General features: G+C 55.8%; 1 protein-coding gene across 1 annotated transcript in view; it reads left to right on the top strand.

Moving 5' to 3' along the window:
• The window catches only part of CDC42BPB (CDC42 binding protein kinase beta), a 96,617-nt gene that overhangs the window by 44,882 nt on the left and 34,717 nt on the right, over positions 1-17,018 (top strand). The window contains exons 4-9 of the mRNA XM_059183202.1: positions 1,792-1,887; positions 6,118-6,266; positions 10,589-10,682; positions 12,240-12,440; positions 14,030-14,278; positions 15,850-15,929. Coding sequence (XP_059039185.1) covers positions 1,792-1,887; positions 6,118-6,266; positions 10,589-10,682; positions 12,240-12,440; positions 14,030-14,278; positions 15,850-15,929 — 869 coding nt within the window. The remainder of the gene's footprint in view (positions 1-1,791; positions 1,888-6,117; positions 6,267-10,588; positions 10,683-12,239; positions 12,441-14,029; positions 14,279-15,849; positions 15,930-17,018) is intronic.

Raw genomic sequence — 17,018 nt, 5'->3', positions numbered from 1 at the left:
ATCCCTGAGCTCCAGACGTCTTCCTCGTCCTGGGCCCCAGCAGCCCTCTTCGCGGTGCCGCTTGTCCTCTGGTCGTCCCAGGGCTGTTGCTGACATAACTCTTTGGGAGGCGCGAGTGGCTTGTGTTATGTAGAAGTCTGGGGAAAGAATGAGTGGGGGAATAAATGCTAGTAGCAAATTCATTCGAGTTTATATTTTGATAAGAGTGAGAAGTCTCAAGATTAGGGAGAGGGGATTCTCACCTTATCATACGAGTTAGTATTTACCCAAATGTCATGGTGAGTACATTTTAAAATTATGGCATTTTGAAATTTAAATCTGGTTACAGAGATCCTATCTAATTGGTATACTCTGAAAAGTCCCAGAATTATGATTATATATGATTTATGATGATAATTTTGACGATTATCTCAGCATATATGTCATGGGGGTGTGTGTGAGATACGTATAAAAACATAATATTGATACAAAATGCAGGTTGACGTAATTTATCTTTTCATAGTAATCTTATTTTGAACATTAAATTTTATATTAACTTGTAAAGATCTTTAAAAGTGGGGAGTCCGCAAGAGGAGGCAGTGTAGAGAAGCTGCAAAACCGCGTTAATTCATAACTTGTGAATCGTGCTGGGCTTTCAGCTCATCTGTTTGGCTCATAAAAAAGAAGTTCTGAAAGTTTTCTCTCAAAAGAAAAACAAAACTGCTAAACAATACGTGTCTTCCTAACTGCGGGTCCCAGTGCTGGTCCACGGTGTCAGGATGGCTTTCTTTCTAAATGTAGGTCGGCAGGTGCTCGGGACCACGGAGTGTCTTGTGGCTGCCCCATACCGTCATGTGGCTGTCCCCCCATGCTGGGGACTGTGCTGCTCAGATGCACATAGACCGACTGTGGTCTCGGTGGCCACCGGCCAAACGGCCACAGGGGCTCCGGGACCTCTGGTCTCTGCACATCTGGACATTGTAAGCTGACCGCTGCCCAACTGAAGTTACTTTCACTGCTTTTAATTAGTAGAATTAAGGCTCATCTACTTCAGTCATTTCTTCTTGAAAGAAAAACTTGGTTGGTGGACGCATCACCAACTTTAGAGCAGAAAACTTGGAGGAGGAAAGTTCTCCAGGCCACTGTGAGTCTCTGGAGAGCACAGGTAGAATCCCCCGTGCCTGCCAGAGCAGGGCCCCTGTTGGTGCCACTCTCATTTTTGTGAAGCTTTGCAAGTTCAAATATAAGGAGTCGAAATGTTCCGTGCTCAGAGCGTCCTGTGACGGTCGTGTGCACCAGCATTCTAGAAGTGAATGCCCTTGCACAGCTCAAGTCAGGAAGCAGGTGTGTGCCCTTTCCTGCCATCCATGCGGTCTGTGACAGAGTCACACACGGGGTGGCCGCACCGTAGGCCATCAGGGCGAAGCTGGCCTGGTCAGGAGAGGTCAGGCATTGCTGCGTGGGATGGGCCAGCGTCCACCCTCAAGCCCAGTGGACTGTTCCGTGCTGGCTGGAGCATTGAGCCTGTGGGGGGAAGGGAGGGCACAGGCCCATTGTGAGGAAGGAGTTCTCACCGATCCTTGGTGTGGGCAGGAGCAGGGAAGAGCCTGGATCCGATCGGGCTCTTGGCCCGTGGGGCTGAAGAAAGACAGAGGAGTAGGTGGGAGCTGCCTCGGGGAGTTTCCAGGTGAGGGCGGGGGGGGGGGGGCAGCGTCCTGCACCGTCTCCAGAGCCGGGCCACGGCAGGGTCCCCTCTGCTGGGGACTGTGCTGCTCAGATGCACATAGACCGACTGTCCCCGATTCCTTACAGACGGCCTGTTTCCGAGAAGAACGGGACGTGCTGGTGAACGGGGACTGCCAGTGGATCACGACGCTGCACTACGCCTTCCAGGACGAGAATTACCTGGTACGAGTGGGTCCCGGGGCTAAGGCGCTCAGATGGCGCGTGGCTGCGGCTTGTGGATTCCTCCGTGCTGGGACTGAAAAAGGGGTCCCACGGCGTGGAGTTGACACTGTTTCACTGCATATTGGACCAGAGAAGACTTAGGGGCTTGTTGTAATGTAGTAATCAGGTGGCATTTTTAAAAATAGGCTAGTGAGCGTGTATATTTTGTTTTCCTGATCATTAGCTAACCTGATTAGTTTGGTCACTGGTGCTATTCCATTTAAATAAGCTGGGGGTGTCCAGTGGTTTCCATCTTGAGTGTCTGGAGTTACGTGTGAGGACGGGAGCGAGTTGCAGGGCTCAGCCCTGGATGCCGAGCGGCTGCTGCTGCCTCTGCTGCTTGGCGGCAGGTCCAGGACTCTGAGCCGGGTGCTCCGAGGCTTTCTGACATGGGCTTGGGGGGTTTGTGGCAGCCGTTTCCCCTGCCCTGAGCTGGGCTTACTTTCAGTGGTGACTAGTCTGCCGCATGGTTTGCACATGTGCCTGGTCGTGAACACGTGGGGACGCAGACACAGCGGCTCAGAGTGGAAGAAAACCAAACCTGGGGTCTCAGGCCCTGTGAACTCCAAGAGGGACTCTAGGTTCGCCTAAAGCCAAAGTTTGTATATGGAGCTCCGGGTGTCGGGTGAGGACAGACCTCGGAGAAGCTGGTCTCTGCCTCGCTCCTCTGGCCCGTGCAGCTCCGGCGATGGCCAAGGGGCCTTCAGGGGTCAGCACAGCCCCAGGGCAGAGACCTCTGTCTCCCTGAGCGCGTCCCGGCTAGCGTGCTCCGTTTCCTGGAGCACGCTTATTCATCGGAGAACCGCCTCTTTCAGACATCAGAGAGCTCCCTTCGGTCTGAACGGTCTGAATTAGGTAAAAGGGTTTATTATGCTCTTCATTCAGAATTTTAAATAGGGGCACCTGGGTGGGTCAGTCATTTGAGGTGGAGCCCCGTGTCGGGCTCCGCTTGGGATTTTCTCCCTCTCCCTCTGCCCCTCCCCCGCCCACCCCCTCTGCTCACTCACGTGCTTGTGCTCTGTCTCTAAAAGAATCTAAAATGTATACACTTGCTTCTACAGAGGGGGCCATTGTGTTTACTGAGCAGAGGCGTGTGGGTCACCTCCGTACGTCCTTCCAAGGATCCCAGGGCTTAGGCATTCAGGGTTGTCATCACTTTTTAAATCGGGTGTCAGGAGCAGGAAGGGATGAAGTCATGTGCCCAGAGTTGTCGCTCAGATGAGGGGGCTGAGCAGGGACCGCAGCCTGGGCCTGTGGCAGGAAGTGGTGTTCAGGGCCCTTCCCCGCAGACCGCAGAGTCCTGATGCCCTGGAGTCCTCTGCACATAGGCCGCCGCTGGGAGGGACCAGCTCCAGCCCGTTTCCGACGTGGTGAAGCCTCTGAGCGGTCTGGGCAGCGCGGGGCTGTGTGTGCAGAAGCGGGGCAGCGCCTCTCCCCGAGGTCAGTGTGGGGTGTCGTAGTCTGGGCTTATTTTGACCGCGGGCAGTCTGCTAGGAATCCCAGCCAAGAAGCCATCTTCTGGAGTGTGTGGAGTTGCACAAACAGAAGTCCAGAGACAGTTAGGGAGAAAGAGCAGGGACTCTGGGCCTTTCCTGGGTCCTCTTGTTGGGTCGGTGGATCAGGGTCTGGCCGCTGTCTCTGCTGCCCCCGAGTGGTACTTTCCAACAGGTTCCTGCTCGCTGGGACAGTGGCAGTCCGCAACCTCGTGGGGTGGGCCGGGCTGGGCTGCCCTGCCGAGCCGGTTCATGTTATAATTTCTGCTGTAGGCGTCTAAACTCGGCTTGTCATAAAAATTAAACCTGTTCCACCAGTAACCAAGAGGGCGTTGCCTTTTACTGACTTAGAATCCTGTGTTACACGACAGAGAAAGTAATCGGTCTGGTTCTTACTCCAAAAATCAGGTTCTGTGTGTCCACCTTAGAAGCTCTTAGAGTTGACTTTTCTTACAGAGCAGTTTCGCGAGAGCCTGTCCGTCCTGTTTAGCCGTGCTGTACTGCGCCCTTGTTTCCTTTCTATGTTTCCCGGCAGACCTGGAAAGCCCTGACATTTGGCCAGAGATGCCGCTTCATGTTTTCTTTAGGGTCTGCACAGCCTGGCTGTTTGTTCCCCTGCCCCCTCTCCCCGGGTGTGTCTGTCCACAGGTGCTCTGGGCTTTGCCTGCAGATACCCACGATTCCTGATCCAGCCTCTCTGTGCCCCCCCCGCCCCCCCAGCGCCCGTCACCCTCACCTCCTGCCTGGACCAGCTGCGTCAATCACAGCCCTCCAGTTCCTCTCCTGCCCTGCTCCTGGCCCTCGTCCTCTAGTCTCTTCTTCCTGGGCAGGCAGAGAAGGCTCATAAAGTGGAGCCGATTGCAGCGGTCTAGCCCAGGACCTCCCAGCAGCTTCCCCGGTGCTCAGAGTGGGCGTGTGGTCCTGGCTGTGGCCCGTGGGGCCTGGCTTTGCTCCCACCCCTGCTCACACTCCAGCCGTAGTCCCCGTTGTCCATTCCCCGCAGCTGGCCATATCCTTCCCTTCGCACACATCCCTTTGTCTGGAACGTGACCCCCAACCCATGCCAAGGCCGGCTTCTGCCTGCCGTGCGGGCCCCAGATGTCCACCTGGCGTTCCCCGCGGCCTTGTGCTCTGCAGGCCGTGTGCTTTCGTTTTCTTCCGTGCCCAGCGCGCTCTGAAAGTGCTGGGCCGTCTGCGCACTTACGTGCGGTCTCTGGCCCTCCCCTCAGCGGCAGCTCTGTGGCCAGCGCCTGTTGTCTCAGGGGTGCCAGGGGCTCCTGGCCGAGAACAAGTGAGTGAACAAGGGAGGGCACGAGCTCAGTGGGCGCCGTCGAGGGCCTTCCATGAAACAGGAGTTGTGGGTGCGGGTGAGGGGGGACCCGATCACCCAGGACCCCCCCTTGGACAGGTGGGCTGCCGTGCCTCAGCGCCATGAGATCAGGCCGAGGGGAGCGGTTCGGGAGACTGGGTGGGAGGGTTGTCGGTACGGGTGCTCTGGAGAGCAGGGGCCTGAGTGACGGTCCCCCTCCTCACACGAGCCCCACAGCATGGTAGCTGCTCTCCTCCTGCGTGAGGCACCGAGGGCCGTGTTTGCCGTCTGGGCCTGGGTCCAATTGCCTGGGTTCGGACCCTTGCTCCGTCACTTGTTGGCTGGGGCACTTTGGGCCTCGGGCTGCACTTCCTCGGCCGCAGAATGGGATTGTGCTCGTGCCTCCGGCGGGGGCTGCTACGGGCATTGCCAGAGGGGACGGGCACGAGCCGGAGCCGGAGCCAGAGAGCACAGAGCCCGGCAGCTGCTCTCGGACCGCTGTTCGGATCCCAGTCATTCTGCAGTGGTGGTTTCTCTGGCTCAGTAAACCGGGTGCTGGCGTTTCCCTCTGTTGGCTAGTTAACTGCTGGACCAGCATGTCCATCTCGTCAACGGAAACTGGCTTCCAGGGAGGTGATTGCTCTGCGGTGGGGCCTACCGCTTCCCCAGCAGTCCCCAAGCCGCAGCCACCCCGACTCTGGCTGTGACAGTCTCACCTGTCCTGAGCCTCCCTGACCTGTGAGATGCCCCATCAGACGTCAGAGCGTTCAGGGTGCTGCGCAGAGAGGCTGTTGTCAGAGAGAAGGCTGCCCTGCTCGAGGGGAGGTCCACTCAGTCCCGTTCGCAGGACACCTGACACTTGGACGCTCTTCTGTCGTGGCTTTAATTTCTGCATACGCAGTAAAGGGTTTGATATTTCCTGGGGCTTTACGCAGAGGTACGTGCCTTCTAGCTTGTTTGTGGGATCGCCTTTCTAGTAAGAGCTGCTAGTTTCATGTGATTTTAGGTAACTCACCTTCTTCCTGGTCCAGTGTCCTCTTCCTGTGATGTAAGGGCCGGGAGAATTCTACAGACCCAGGAGAACCTGATAGATCACGAATTGTGTTTCCGCTTTGGGTCTCCAGCTTCTGTTGTGGCTTCTCCTGTATCAGACTCTTCAGTAACTTTCTCCGGAGGTTAAATGTATTACCTGTTGAAGTTGTTCTCTGCCAGAGGCCTGACTGGGAGTGTTAGGGTCCAACAAACCGGGGGCATCCTGGATGACGTGGGGGCAAGCCGTCGGTCCCAACTTGAAGAGCTGGAGAACTAACTTCCCGGGGGGGTTTGGCCTTCGTTGTCAGGCTTGGCGCTGACTGTGCCTCTTCTCCCCCATCTCACCCCAATTTGTAGTACTTGGTCATGGACTACTATGTGGGTGGTGATCTGCTGACCCTGCTCAGTAAATTTGAAGACAAGCTTCCGGAAGATATGGCGAGATTCTACATCGGTGAAATGGTGCTGGCCATCGACTCCATCCATCAGCTGCACTACGTGCACAGGTAACCGCCTCTTGGGTTTTACAGAGGCTGCGTGCAATGTGTTAAAGGGCCCTCAGAGCTCTCTGTGTCACAGGCCTCAGGCTCCAGGCCCCCCGGGAGCTCGTGCACGTAGCAGCCTCTCACTGAGCCGCCCCACCGCCTGGCACCGGGGGGTCCCAGCGTCACTGTGACCGCCTTGATGCTGGAGCTCCAGTGACCCGGTCACCCAAGGCCACCTAACAGCAGTTCCCCCTCTCCCCTGCTGACCCTCCTCCCCAGGACACCCACCCCCTAGCTTGTCAGCGCGGCTCTCCCTGTTCCATGGCCTGCAGCAAAATGCAGGAAGGAGAGGCTGCGGAGAGGGGCTCCCACCCCAGCTGCCCGCGCGACAGTGTGACTGGCTCTCGGCCCGGGGGCGCTGGTGTCCGTGTGGCTGGTGTCCTCCCGCTGTGCCGGGGGCCCTTTGCCAGGCTCGCGTGCTCTGGTGCGAGGGACTGCATCCATCTCTTCCTGCCGTTTAAGACAGCAGATTGGTCCAGGAGAGGGTTTGTTTCTTTGTCAAAGTCACATAACTGTCTGTGAGTTTCCTGCCTGATTCCACTGGCCGTAGGTGGCTTGTCGCTTTCTTAATGTTTCTTCTGGTATTCACCTCATATTTTAAATAACAGGCTTCTCTCGCTCTTCTCTTTTTTGGTGTGTGGAGAAGGGAGAATCAGACTACATCTGTTAAAATGGAGATTCACCCTTTACAGAGGTCTCTCTCCTGGTCCTCCTCCTGCACGCGCTTTCCGTCCCCACTCCCGCACCACTGCAATCGTGAGTGAGAACGTTCGGTTAAATCTGTGTTTGGTGTTCATAACATGGCACCCGTGTAGATACGACAGGTGAGCCTTGCACGCACAGTATTTACACTTGTAAATACTGTGGTATAACCTGTCTTCTCCGGGGTTGGTAGCGGTCCCGTTTTTTCGTGAGTCTGCTTTTCCGTGGTGGCCGTCGCTGATCATCCCCTAACGCTGCCATGGAGTTACAAAGCCTGTGTGTGCCTTGGTCTGACTTTTCTTGGCGCTGCCTCTTCCTTCCTGTTGCCCTCCGGCCCGGTGCTCTCTGAGCCTCCTGCTTTGGCCTCCTCCTGGGAGCTCTTCCCCAGACAGGCTCCCTCCCCACCGCCCTGGGACTGGAGCCCTTGTTTTCTGAGTCACACATCTTCCTTTTTCTCAGTTCATGCTTTCGATTTGGTAGCACACACTCTAAATTCTGGAAAAGGAGGCTCCTGAGATTTATTTATTTATTTATTTATTTGAGATCAGCATCTTAATTCCATCCAGGTGTATGACTGAGGGATGAATCAGTGCGGGGTTCTCGATTGGAAGTCACCTTCCTCTTAGGACTGTGAAGGCGTCACTGTGCCGTGTGTGGGGGCTGGGGGCTGCCGCCATCCCCTGGCATTGCTGCTGCTTGGCTGCTGCCCCACTTGGGGCCCGACTCAGCAGACGCAGCTCCTGTCCCAAGTGTAGCCACGGTACCCAGTGCGAAGAGAAATGCCCTTTAGGTCTGGCCGTGAGTGTCACGTCAGTGCTCAGCAGGGAAACCGAGGCACCAGGCCTTGGGACAGCTGGCCTCTGGCCGCATGTCCTGCCCAGGGCACAGTGGTACAGGTCCCCGTGTCACAGAGTGTAAGCAGGGGAGCTGCCCCAAACAACTGTCCCTTCGTTTAGAGCAATGGGGTTTGGAGCAGTGCATTTTCCCTTTTTCATGGGTTCCTTAACATCATTGTGCCTGCTTTTGTAACGGTTCGTTGTAGTTGTTTTCAAGCTTCAGTTTTATGTTTTACCTTTCTGACAGACTGTGCCTGATTCATACCAGACCTGAATGTCTTTGCCTCTGTCACTGATCTCCAGGGAAATTAACCTGACCCCTTATTAACAGTTTATTCGTTCCCTATTTTCCCTAATTAGAAAGCTTTCTTTGTATTTTCTTAATTGGCTCTAGAGAAGCTTCACTCTGTTGTCTGAACTTCAGGCATAGTACGAGAATTAAATATGTAATTAGCAGCGCCATCAACTCAGGATTCACACTTAGCAGTTGAACAACCCCGTCTAAAACCAGGAAGCTTTGCATTTTTGGTAGAAAGTTCGCAAAGTCAGGTTTTATAGGAAGTCGGTCCGTACTCCCGAGCCTCCGGTGGAGGAGGACACGGGGTGAGTAGCCTCAAACCACATCTGGTGGGGCACGAGAGAAGCGTGTTCTGCCGGCACGAGCAGCGGCACTGCCAGCTTTAACACGCACGGCCTGGACCCTGTGCCCCCCGCCCTGCACCCGGCTTCGGTGGCTGTCTGTGGGCCTGCGGTGACTGTTGGTAGTGCCTGCCGGGCCCCCCCCGCCCCCGCCCCCCCCCCCCGGCGGGGCTTCCGCAGCAGGGGATGGCGGGGGGCGGGGAGTGCAGCGCCCGTGCTTCTGAGGGGTCCGCCCCAGATCCCAGCAGAGGTGGGAACGAAGACTCTGAGGTTGACACAGGCTTGCTGGCGGAGGACAGCGCATTCCCAGAAAGATCAGGGAGTACGGCTGAGGGATGAAACGGTGCGGTTTTGTGAGACGGAATGTGCAGAAAACAAACACGGTCTTGGAAAAGGAAGAGCTCGAGCAAGGAGCTGCATGTGTGGAAGAGATGCAGGATCGCGCAGGGGAAACGCGGCCCAGACCGAGAGTTGGGGGGTGGGCCGTTGAGGTGGGGGGCGCCTACGTTATCCTGAAGAGGCCCTCCTGTCATGCCGTGAGCCGCTTACTTACTCCCGTGTTTCTCTGCCCAGTGGACTGAGAGGACACCCTCCGCACGTCCGCGCTCCTTGTGCAGCTGGTCTGGTTTTGGAAATTCCGTCCTGTGCTGCCGTCTCTGTCTGTCCGCACCAGGGCCCTGCTGCTTTAGTCATGGAGGCTGAGCCCATGGCGGCCTGGTCGCCGCACAAGGCCCCTTGCTTTGTCTTCACGGCTCTCCCGGCTGTCTTCACAGTCACCAATCCCTGTGACCTTCAGCATCGACTTCTCTGGCTTCAAAAAACAGGACATTGGAAAGTGTTCACTGGTGGGCCCCACAGTTTGTCAGTTCAGGTCCTTTTTTTACTTCTGTGTTTTCAAGTATTAGTTACGTTTCACTGTTTCGGTTTCTTTGGGGACTCCCATGATCCGTGTTCTGGGTCTTCCCAGCCTGTCTTCTGCTTCACTCCGTCTCTCTGACCCTTCTCTCTGCTTTGTCTCACTTCTTATTCTTCTAGGACTTTCCTCACCCGCTTCACTGCCTTTCATCAGATCTTTATTTCAATTTGTTCTCCTTCGGGTACCATATAATCGAGTCACTATTTCTGAGATGATTTTTGTCTTTTTCTTCTGGTTCTTCCTGAGTTAAATCAACTCTCTTCATTTCTCCTTGTTTTGTCTGATTCTGCTCTTTGTTTGTATTTTCCTGACTCGTTGGTTTGTTTTCTCCTCTTCCCTGTGTGTTGTCCAGTTCGGAGTGCTGTGCTAGCTTTCTTTTGCTTTGTGGGTCTTCCTGTGGGTAAGAAATGTCATCTTCTGCTTACTTCGTGGGACTCGTCCCCGGTGTTGGGAGTAGTGGGGGCGCGTGTCTGCTTTCCCGGAGGCATCACACCGTGTCGGCACACCTGTGCTCTCACTGCGCGCCCGCCAGCCTGTTGTTCACTTCTTCTGCCAGGAAGGAGGGTTTGTGTTTTAGAGCGCCACCCCCGACGGGGCTCACGTTTGCCAGGACCTAGAACAGCACGTGCGACCACGGGCTTCCCTTGCTGCCGTGCACTTGCTACTGCTCACTGGTCTTCGGCCCTCAGGTCATCATCCATCACATACAGCGTGGGGTGTGCTGCGCCCTTGGTCTGCTGGGCTCCTGCCCAGAGCTTCACCTGCCTCCTGCTCTCATCCAGGCTCTGCCCGGCCAGCCTTGGCTGCATTTTTTACTTCCTCACGTTTCCTCACAGCACTTACCACACGTGTCGTGCTCCTGTGCTCGTTTCCTGCCACCTCAGCCAGGGGGAGGCTTCGTGAAGGCAGGGGCTGTGGGGTCTGTCACTGTCGTAGACCTGGGGTCGAGCACGGTGCCTGGCACAAAGGAGACGCTCAGGAGACCCCTTGTCGGCTGTGTGGTGGGAACAGGAGTGGCATGTCACCCAACGGACCGGGGACACTGCACCAGTGAGCACCGCCACATACCCACGGAAAGTGCATGGGAGACATGCTCCCAGGATTGTCACTGATACGCTGCAAGGTAAGGGCTTGACCTCCCAAATGCACAGCATGGAAATGGTGAACTCATTTATTTATTTCACTAACAGAGACATCAAACCTGACAATGTCCTTTTGGACGTGAATGGTCATATCCGCCTGGCTGACTTTGGATCATGCTTGAAGATGAATGACGATGGAACTGTAGGTATTTTGTTGGAGATTTTCCATTTGATTTGGGGTTTTGCTTGTAATTAGAAGGGGCTTAAAATTGTGATTTGAGATCCAGTTAAGAAAGCAAGTTTATGAATGTAAATTAAAAAGATAAATCTGTTAAGGAGACAGTTGAAACGTTCTACTTAAGTTTGAAAGCTCTTTTTTGCTTTCTGTGTTTACGAAAGTCACGCATGTGTCTTCTCAGCCGGGGGTTGGGTTTCCAGACGTGGCTAGGTGGCTAAAGTCACGTCAGGGCTGCAGTGGACGGCAGGCGGCGCTTGTGTCCCTTCTCGAAACGCCCTGTGCGGGACGCTCAGGCACACAGACGTTCGCTATAACTACCCTCCGCGTTCTGTCTGGGCAGCTAACTTCCCGTCAGTGAGGGCTTTTCGCCCTGTGGGTGTTGCAGATCTAGAAGCAGGGGTCCTTGATGCTAGACTTTTCTCTTTCCAACAAGCCGGTCTCTCGTTTCTCTGCGTCTTGATGAGTTGGTAGGTGGGTACTGTCCTCAAATCCAGTCTTCTGACAGAATGAACAGCAGCCTCCGACTGAGCTAGTGCACGGCTGGCTCAGCTTTCTCCCCTGCACGCATGGCCATGCATCCTGTGCCACCACCTCATGCCCCGGTCTTCCCCAGCCCACCTCGGAGCTGCAGCAGCGCTGCCCAGCCGTGACCTGCGTGATCTGGTCACGTGACGGAGGCAGCGCTCCCTGCTGATTCGGTCTGACCCGGGATGCGGCTTCACCTCATGGCCCTCTCTTCAGACGTAACCAGGGGAGAGTCAGTCAGGCCTTCTGTGATGGTTTCTCTCAGTCTTGCAGACTCTGTTCTCTGCGTCCTCCGAGACCGGTCTGATTCTCAGCTGACTGGCTTCCTCTCGCTCTCTCTGATGACTGCTGCCCTCTCGGGCCACAGATTTCAGGAGAGAGGTCATAGGCCTGTTCTGCTGATGTTGGTAGCCGAGGGAATATTCTTTCCCCTTTAGGGCCCTTAGTCTCCTATTTCCCCACCGGGGAGTTCCTGAGCGCCCACCTAGTGCCTGCACCCCCTTCCTGATATTCCCTTTGGGAGGCTGGGGTAGCCTCTCGGTGAGCTACCGTAGCATCCCTGGGAGCATCCTGGGAGTCCGGTGTCTGGGCCCCACCCTAGAATTCGTTCTACAAGAACCTAGGTGGCCTGTGTGCACATGGGTATGGCGAAGGGTTGGCCTGAACACACGTGGCCACGGGACCCCACCTTGGAGCCTGTGGAACTTGCCACCCCTTGAGGGACTGCAGTGCCATTGGGGGCTGAGGTGGGCCTTTGGGCCCAGAGAGACCAGGTGTGAGAGAGAGTGTTTTGCGTCTGGAAACTGCCCAGGGCGTGGTGCCACAGGAGAACAGTTACGCGTTGAATTTTGAATTACAGTTTTTCATCATGATCATAGGCCACTTTGATCTCATGATGGTTTCCTTATTTGTCGTCCCTGTTTTAGAGGCGGTAGTTAGGCATGTGGCATGAGAGCTGCCTGGGGTTTCCCTTCCAACACCACCCTCTTCCCTAAGGTCCAGTCCTCCGTGGCCGTGGGCACTCCTGACTACATCTCGCCCGAGATCCTGCAGGCGATGGAGGACGGCATGGGCAGGTACGGCCCCGAGTGTGACTGGTGGTCGCTGGGCGTCTGCATGTACGAGATGCTGTACGGAGAAACGCCTTTCTACGCAGAGTCGCTCGTGGAGACCTATGGAAAGATCATGAACCACGAGGTAAGACACAGCATTCCCATGTCCCATTGGTTCAAGTCCTGAGGCGCAGGCCCGGAGGCGGGAGGGCTGCTCGGAAGCTGGGAGCGTCTTCGGGGAAGAGGCGATAGGGCTGGGGCAGCTGCTGGCCGCCAGGCGGGAGCCGAGAGAGTGGGTGGTCGAGTCCACACCCGCGGCCGGCAAGGCTTGAGCGGAGGAGAGCCGTGGCTCCGGGCCCAGGAGGTGCTGCGGAGCGGGCACAGCCTCGGGACAGTAGGGGCCGAGGAGCCGCCGGGCACGTCGCTGGAGGGGCGGGCTTCACCGGCAGTCGTGACGGCGCCATGCGCCTCTCCACAGCGGCATCCTCCTGCCTCCCGGATCCTGTTCCTTTTCCCTTCCCGGCTGTGCATTTTCCACCCCGACCTTGCCTCCCCTCTGCCTCGCTCCGTTTCTCCTTTGCTTTACCCCTTGCTCTTTCTCCTCCTGCTCCTGGCGCCTGCCCCCCGCAGTCACGGAGGCCTTCCTAGGCCGCTCCCCCCCCCCCCCGCCACCAGGGTGCTCTTGGCGTCCTCCCGCCTCCCTAAGGGCGACCTCAGCGCTGACCTGTCCTCAGCCCCGTCCCTCACTAACGGCTCGCGCGGGGAGCAGGTGCACACGGAACTGGTGGCTGGTCTTCCGTTTCACTCCAGACCAGAGCAGGCCGTACTTGTAAAAAACACTTTTCCCAAAGTAGAAATAAATGTCTTCATGTGTAAATTAATACATACTTACATAAAAACATAAAAATGTCAGACAACACAGAGAGGCAGAGTGTAGATGGTGGGAATCACGCCCCCCTTCTCGGCGATAAGCACTCTGAAGGTGCGGGCTGGGCTCCGGGACTGCTACGGAGCCTGCTGGTCCCGCGCTCCCGGTGGGGCCCAGCCGGGCTCACCGTGCGCTCTCCCCTGAGCTTCTCCGCCACCCCGGGACGTGGTGCTGCCGTCCCTGGTTCTGGATCACGGTGGTGGGCCTGCTCCGGGGAGTGGGGGGGGTGTTGGAAGGAATGGCATCACATCACATAGAACTGGTTTTGTCTGTGTGTTTTAGTCGTCTGTCTGTCCAGTGCGTGTGCCCTGTTTTTTTTTTTTTTTTTTAACAAGTCCCCTTTTGGGCATGTAGGTAATTTGCAGTTCACCAGGTGAGAATGTTGTGCCATGTGAACACGGTAGGCATTCTCTTCGTGACTGTTTCCGTAGAGCACGGTTTCCGGAGGGGGTCTGCCATAGCTCCTGGGAAAACGCCCTCTGCAGAGCCATGTGGGCCTGTCCCACCGCAGCGTGCGGTCTGTGTCCTTGGACGCTTTGATGGGTAACAAACCAGTCCCTCTTCATTTGCATGGCACGTGCTACCAAATCCACTGTGCGCAAAAGCAGGACTGGTGATTTTCTCGTTTGACTTTCTGGAATTCAGTTTTGTTAGCCGTGGCTCACACTTTACCGTGGAATTTACAGTCACCGTGGAATTAGGACTGTTGCTTTGGAGCGGTTGCCTCTCTTGTTTCCTGTAGCATCTGTGTACCTTCAATTTTTCTAAATGTGTTTTCATCCCATGCCCCCCCCCCCCCCAACCAGGAGCGGTTTCAGTTTCCATCCCACGTCACTGACGTGTCTGAAGAAGCCAAAGACCTCATTCAGAGACTGATCTGCAGCAGGGAGCGCCGGCTGGGCCAGAATGGGATAGAGGACTTCAAGAAGCACGCGTTCTTTGAAGGTCTGAATTGGGAGAACATACGGAACCTGGAGGCCCCTTATATTCCTGATGTGAGCAGTCCTTCCGACACTTCCAACTTCGATGTGGATGACGACGTGCTGAGAAACATCGTAAGTGTCGATGCAGTCTTGTCCCAACGTGGCGGCCCTATGGGGCCGAGTCTTGGCAGTGTGTGTCCGGGGTTGCTGTCCAATATGATACATCTTCGGACTGTGTTGGGTTTTTTAAAAATCTGGTAGCTGTTTTAAGAAACGCACCTTTATTTCAACCTTCAGCTTGGTCCTTAATGCCCCTTTGAGAAAGTAAGGGTCACAGGCAAATCTCATTTTTCTGTGCTTTGCAGATACTGGGTTTTTACAGACAAAGGTTCGTGGCACCCCTGCCTCCAGCATGGCTATGGCACCATTATTCCGACCACATTTGCTCACTTCGTGTCTCTGGGTCACATTCTGCTGGCTCTTGCCGTGTCTCAGACCTTTTCGTTCTTACTGTATTGTAACAATTCTGTATTGTTAGGTGATGTGTGATCAAGGCTTGCGACTTGCCAAGAGCTCAGGTGACGGTCACTGTTTCGTAGCACTAGAGTAGTTTTAAATTAAGGGATTTGCTTTATCCTGATGGGATACACTGTCACACATTTAACAGACCTCCCGGTGGTGTGATCGCAGCTTTCACATGCGCGGGAAACTGAACAATACAGTTGACTCACTTTGTTGGGATACTCCCTCTCTGGTGGTCCGGAACCAAACCCGAAATTTCTCCTGAGGTGTGCCTATGCTCACTGGTGTTCGTCTGGCAGGGGTTTTGGGAGCAGCAGTGACCATGTGTGTGTTCTGAGTCCTCCCACCAATGTCGTGGGTCCTCCAGATTGGGTCCTGGCTCTGGGCCCACGCCGTGTTTAGCTGGTCCGACGGGGCCTCTGGTACACAAGTCGTCACCTTTAGATCCAGAGATGTTGGCTCTGAGGCTGAACCCAGCCTTCTTCAGTCCGTACATGTGACCTGGTTTGGGGATAGAATTACTGGGGTTCAGCCAGGTAGAGGAAGGATCTTCTTGATGGCTCCTTAGAGAATTCCTCTTACTCAAATAAGCCCTTAACTGTAGACCACACAGAGAAAAGTAGTGTCACTGTGGGAAGGGTTTTCCTAGACTCCAAAGAAACTACTTCCACACTGACATTTCCCGGATGACTTGTAACTTCGGTTTCACGTTTGATAAAGAAGGATCCTGAAACTGAAAAATAGAGTAGGTCATGTATTTACCTAAAATACCTTAGCTTGGCTTCCAGGCCTCCCTTCTGCCTCTGGCCTCTGTTGCTGCTGAGAACCTGGACGCCCCAGCCTCTGCCCCGCGCCCTCCGGGGGCTGTGTCTGTGCCCTTCTGCTTGCCTCTGCTGGGGGCCACGTGGAGCAGGGGCGGGTGTGGTGCAGGTGTCCTGTGACGCCATCCTCACCTACAGCAGCACGTCTGTCCTCTCGCTGCATTGTGCGTGCAGCAGGCGCAGCTGGGCCTGAGAACTACAAGTCTGCCCGGGCTGTGCTCCCTGGCGGGGAACTGTGTCCTCCATGTCCCAGAAGGCCATTCTCTCACACACCCCTGATCTCACCCATGGGTAGCATTTTTCCTCCTCCTTTTCCTTTGTTGGAACGTGGATTTCACTCTGTCGTGTGTTCTTCTGCAGGAAATACTGCCTCCAGGTTCTCACACGGGCTTCTCTGGGCTGCACTTGCCCTTCATCGGTTTTACGTTCACGACAGAAAGGTGGGTCTCGCTGTGTTGTTCCCCAGGCAGAGCCTCCCCTTGGGCTCGGTGCGCAGTCTGGGGGCTGCTCCTGGACGGGTGCATGCCTGCGTCAGCGTTAGGGGGACCGTGCTCATGGAGCACGGACGGGCCTGTCCTTTAGAAGAGTTCCCTGGTGACTACACATGGTGACATGTCGCAGGCTCAGCAGACTTCTTCCACAAAGGGCGGTCTCGTTTATATAGTCTCATTTGTTAACAAAACCTCGAAAATGGGAAACCTATCCTTGGCTCATGGGAGGTAGTTGGCTGACTTCTGACTCACAGCCTGTCCGCTTTGGCGAGATTTGTTCCTGGCCGTGGCCGGTGGCCCCCCTGTCCCAGTCGTGCCAGCTTTTGTGCGGATTTTAGTTGCAGCTTTGTAGCTTCCACCGCGGGCCAGAGCGCGGTCGCAGATGCGGGAGAAACTGGAGGGCGGGAGCAGAAGCCCCGTGTGCCGCTGCAGGCCCCGAGCATGAGGTGACTGTTCCTATCAGCCTCCGTCCCACATGGGCCTCTTCACCAGGCTCTCACCGGCTTTCAGAGGAAACCGGGCCGGAGGACGGGCAGGCCACGTGGAGCAGACGGAGCCCCACGGTGCCTGACGGAGGCCAGCACAGCCTGACTCCTGGCACCCGCTAGCAGCTAGTAGCCAGATTGATGAGAATTCCTTCAGGAGCAGGTTGTTTCTGCTTGAGCTCTTAGATACCCCCTTGGGGTGAGGAGCCAGAGTGACCGCGGACGTCCTGTAGTCCCCATGAAGTGGCCTGAGGTGCCATAGGCCTAGTGAACTCTTAATCCCTCGTGCAGGGCTTCCCCATTTCCTGATCTGTTTTCGATCCGCGGGCGCTTGTTAAACCTGGGGGTTCTGGGCCCACCGGCATTTGGCAGGTCGGGCCCAGGGCCCTCCTCCCGGAACCGAGCCCGTGGTGCTGGCGAGCGCAGCATTCTCAGGCCACCTTTGAGAGACCCTGGCCTGGCCCTTCCCGTAAGCATGTGTGTGCTGGTGACTTCGCCGCCCTCCGTATAGCAGGACTCAGGAGTCCCCCTGGCATCATTGTCACGTTAAAAG

Source organism: Mustela lutreola, chromosome 7 (assembly GCF_030435805.1).
Source record: "Mustela lutreola isolate mMusLut2 chromosome 7, mMusLut2.pri, whole genome shotgun sequence".
NCBI classification, from domain to species: Eukaryota; Metazoa; Chordata; class Mammalia; order Carnivora; family Mustelidae; genus Mustela; species Mustela lutreola.
This window is presented reverse-complemented; position numbering and strand designations above follow the sequence as displayed.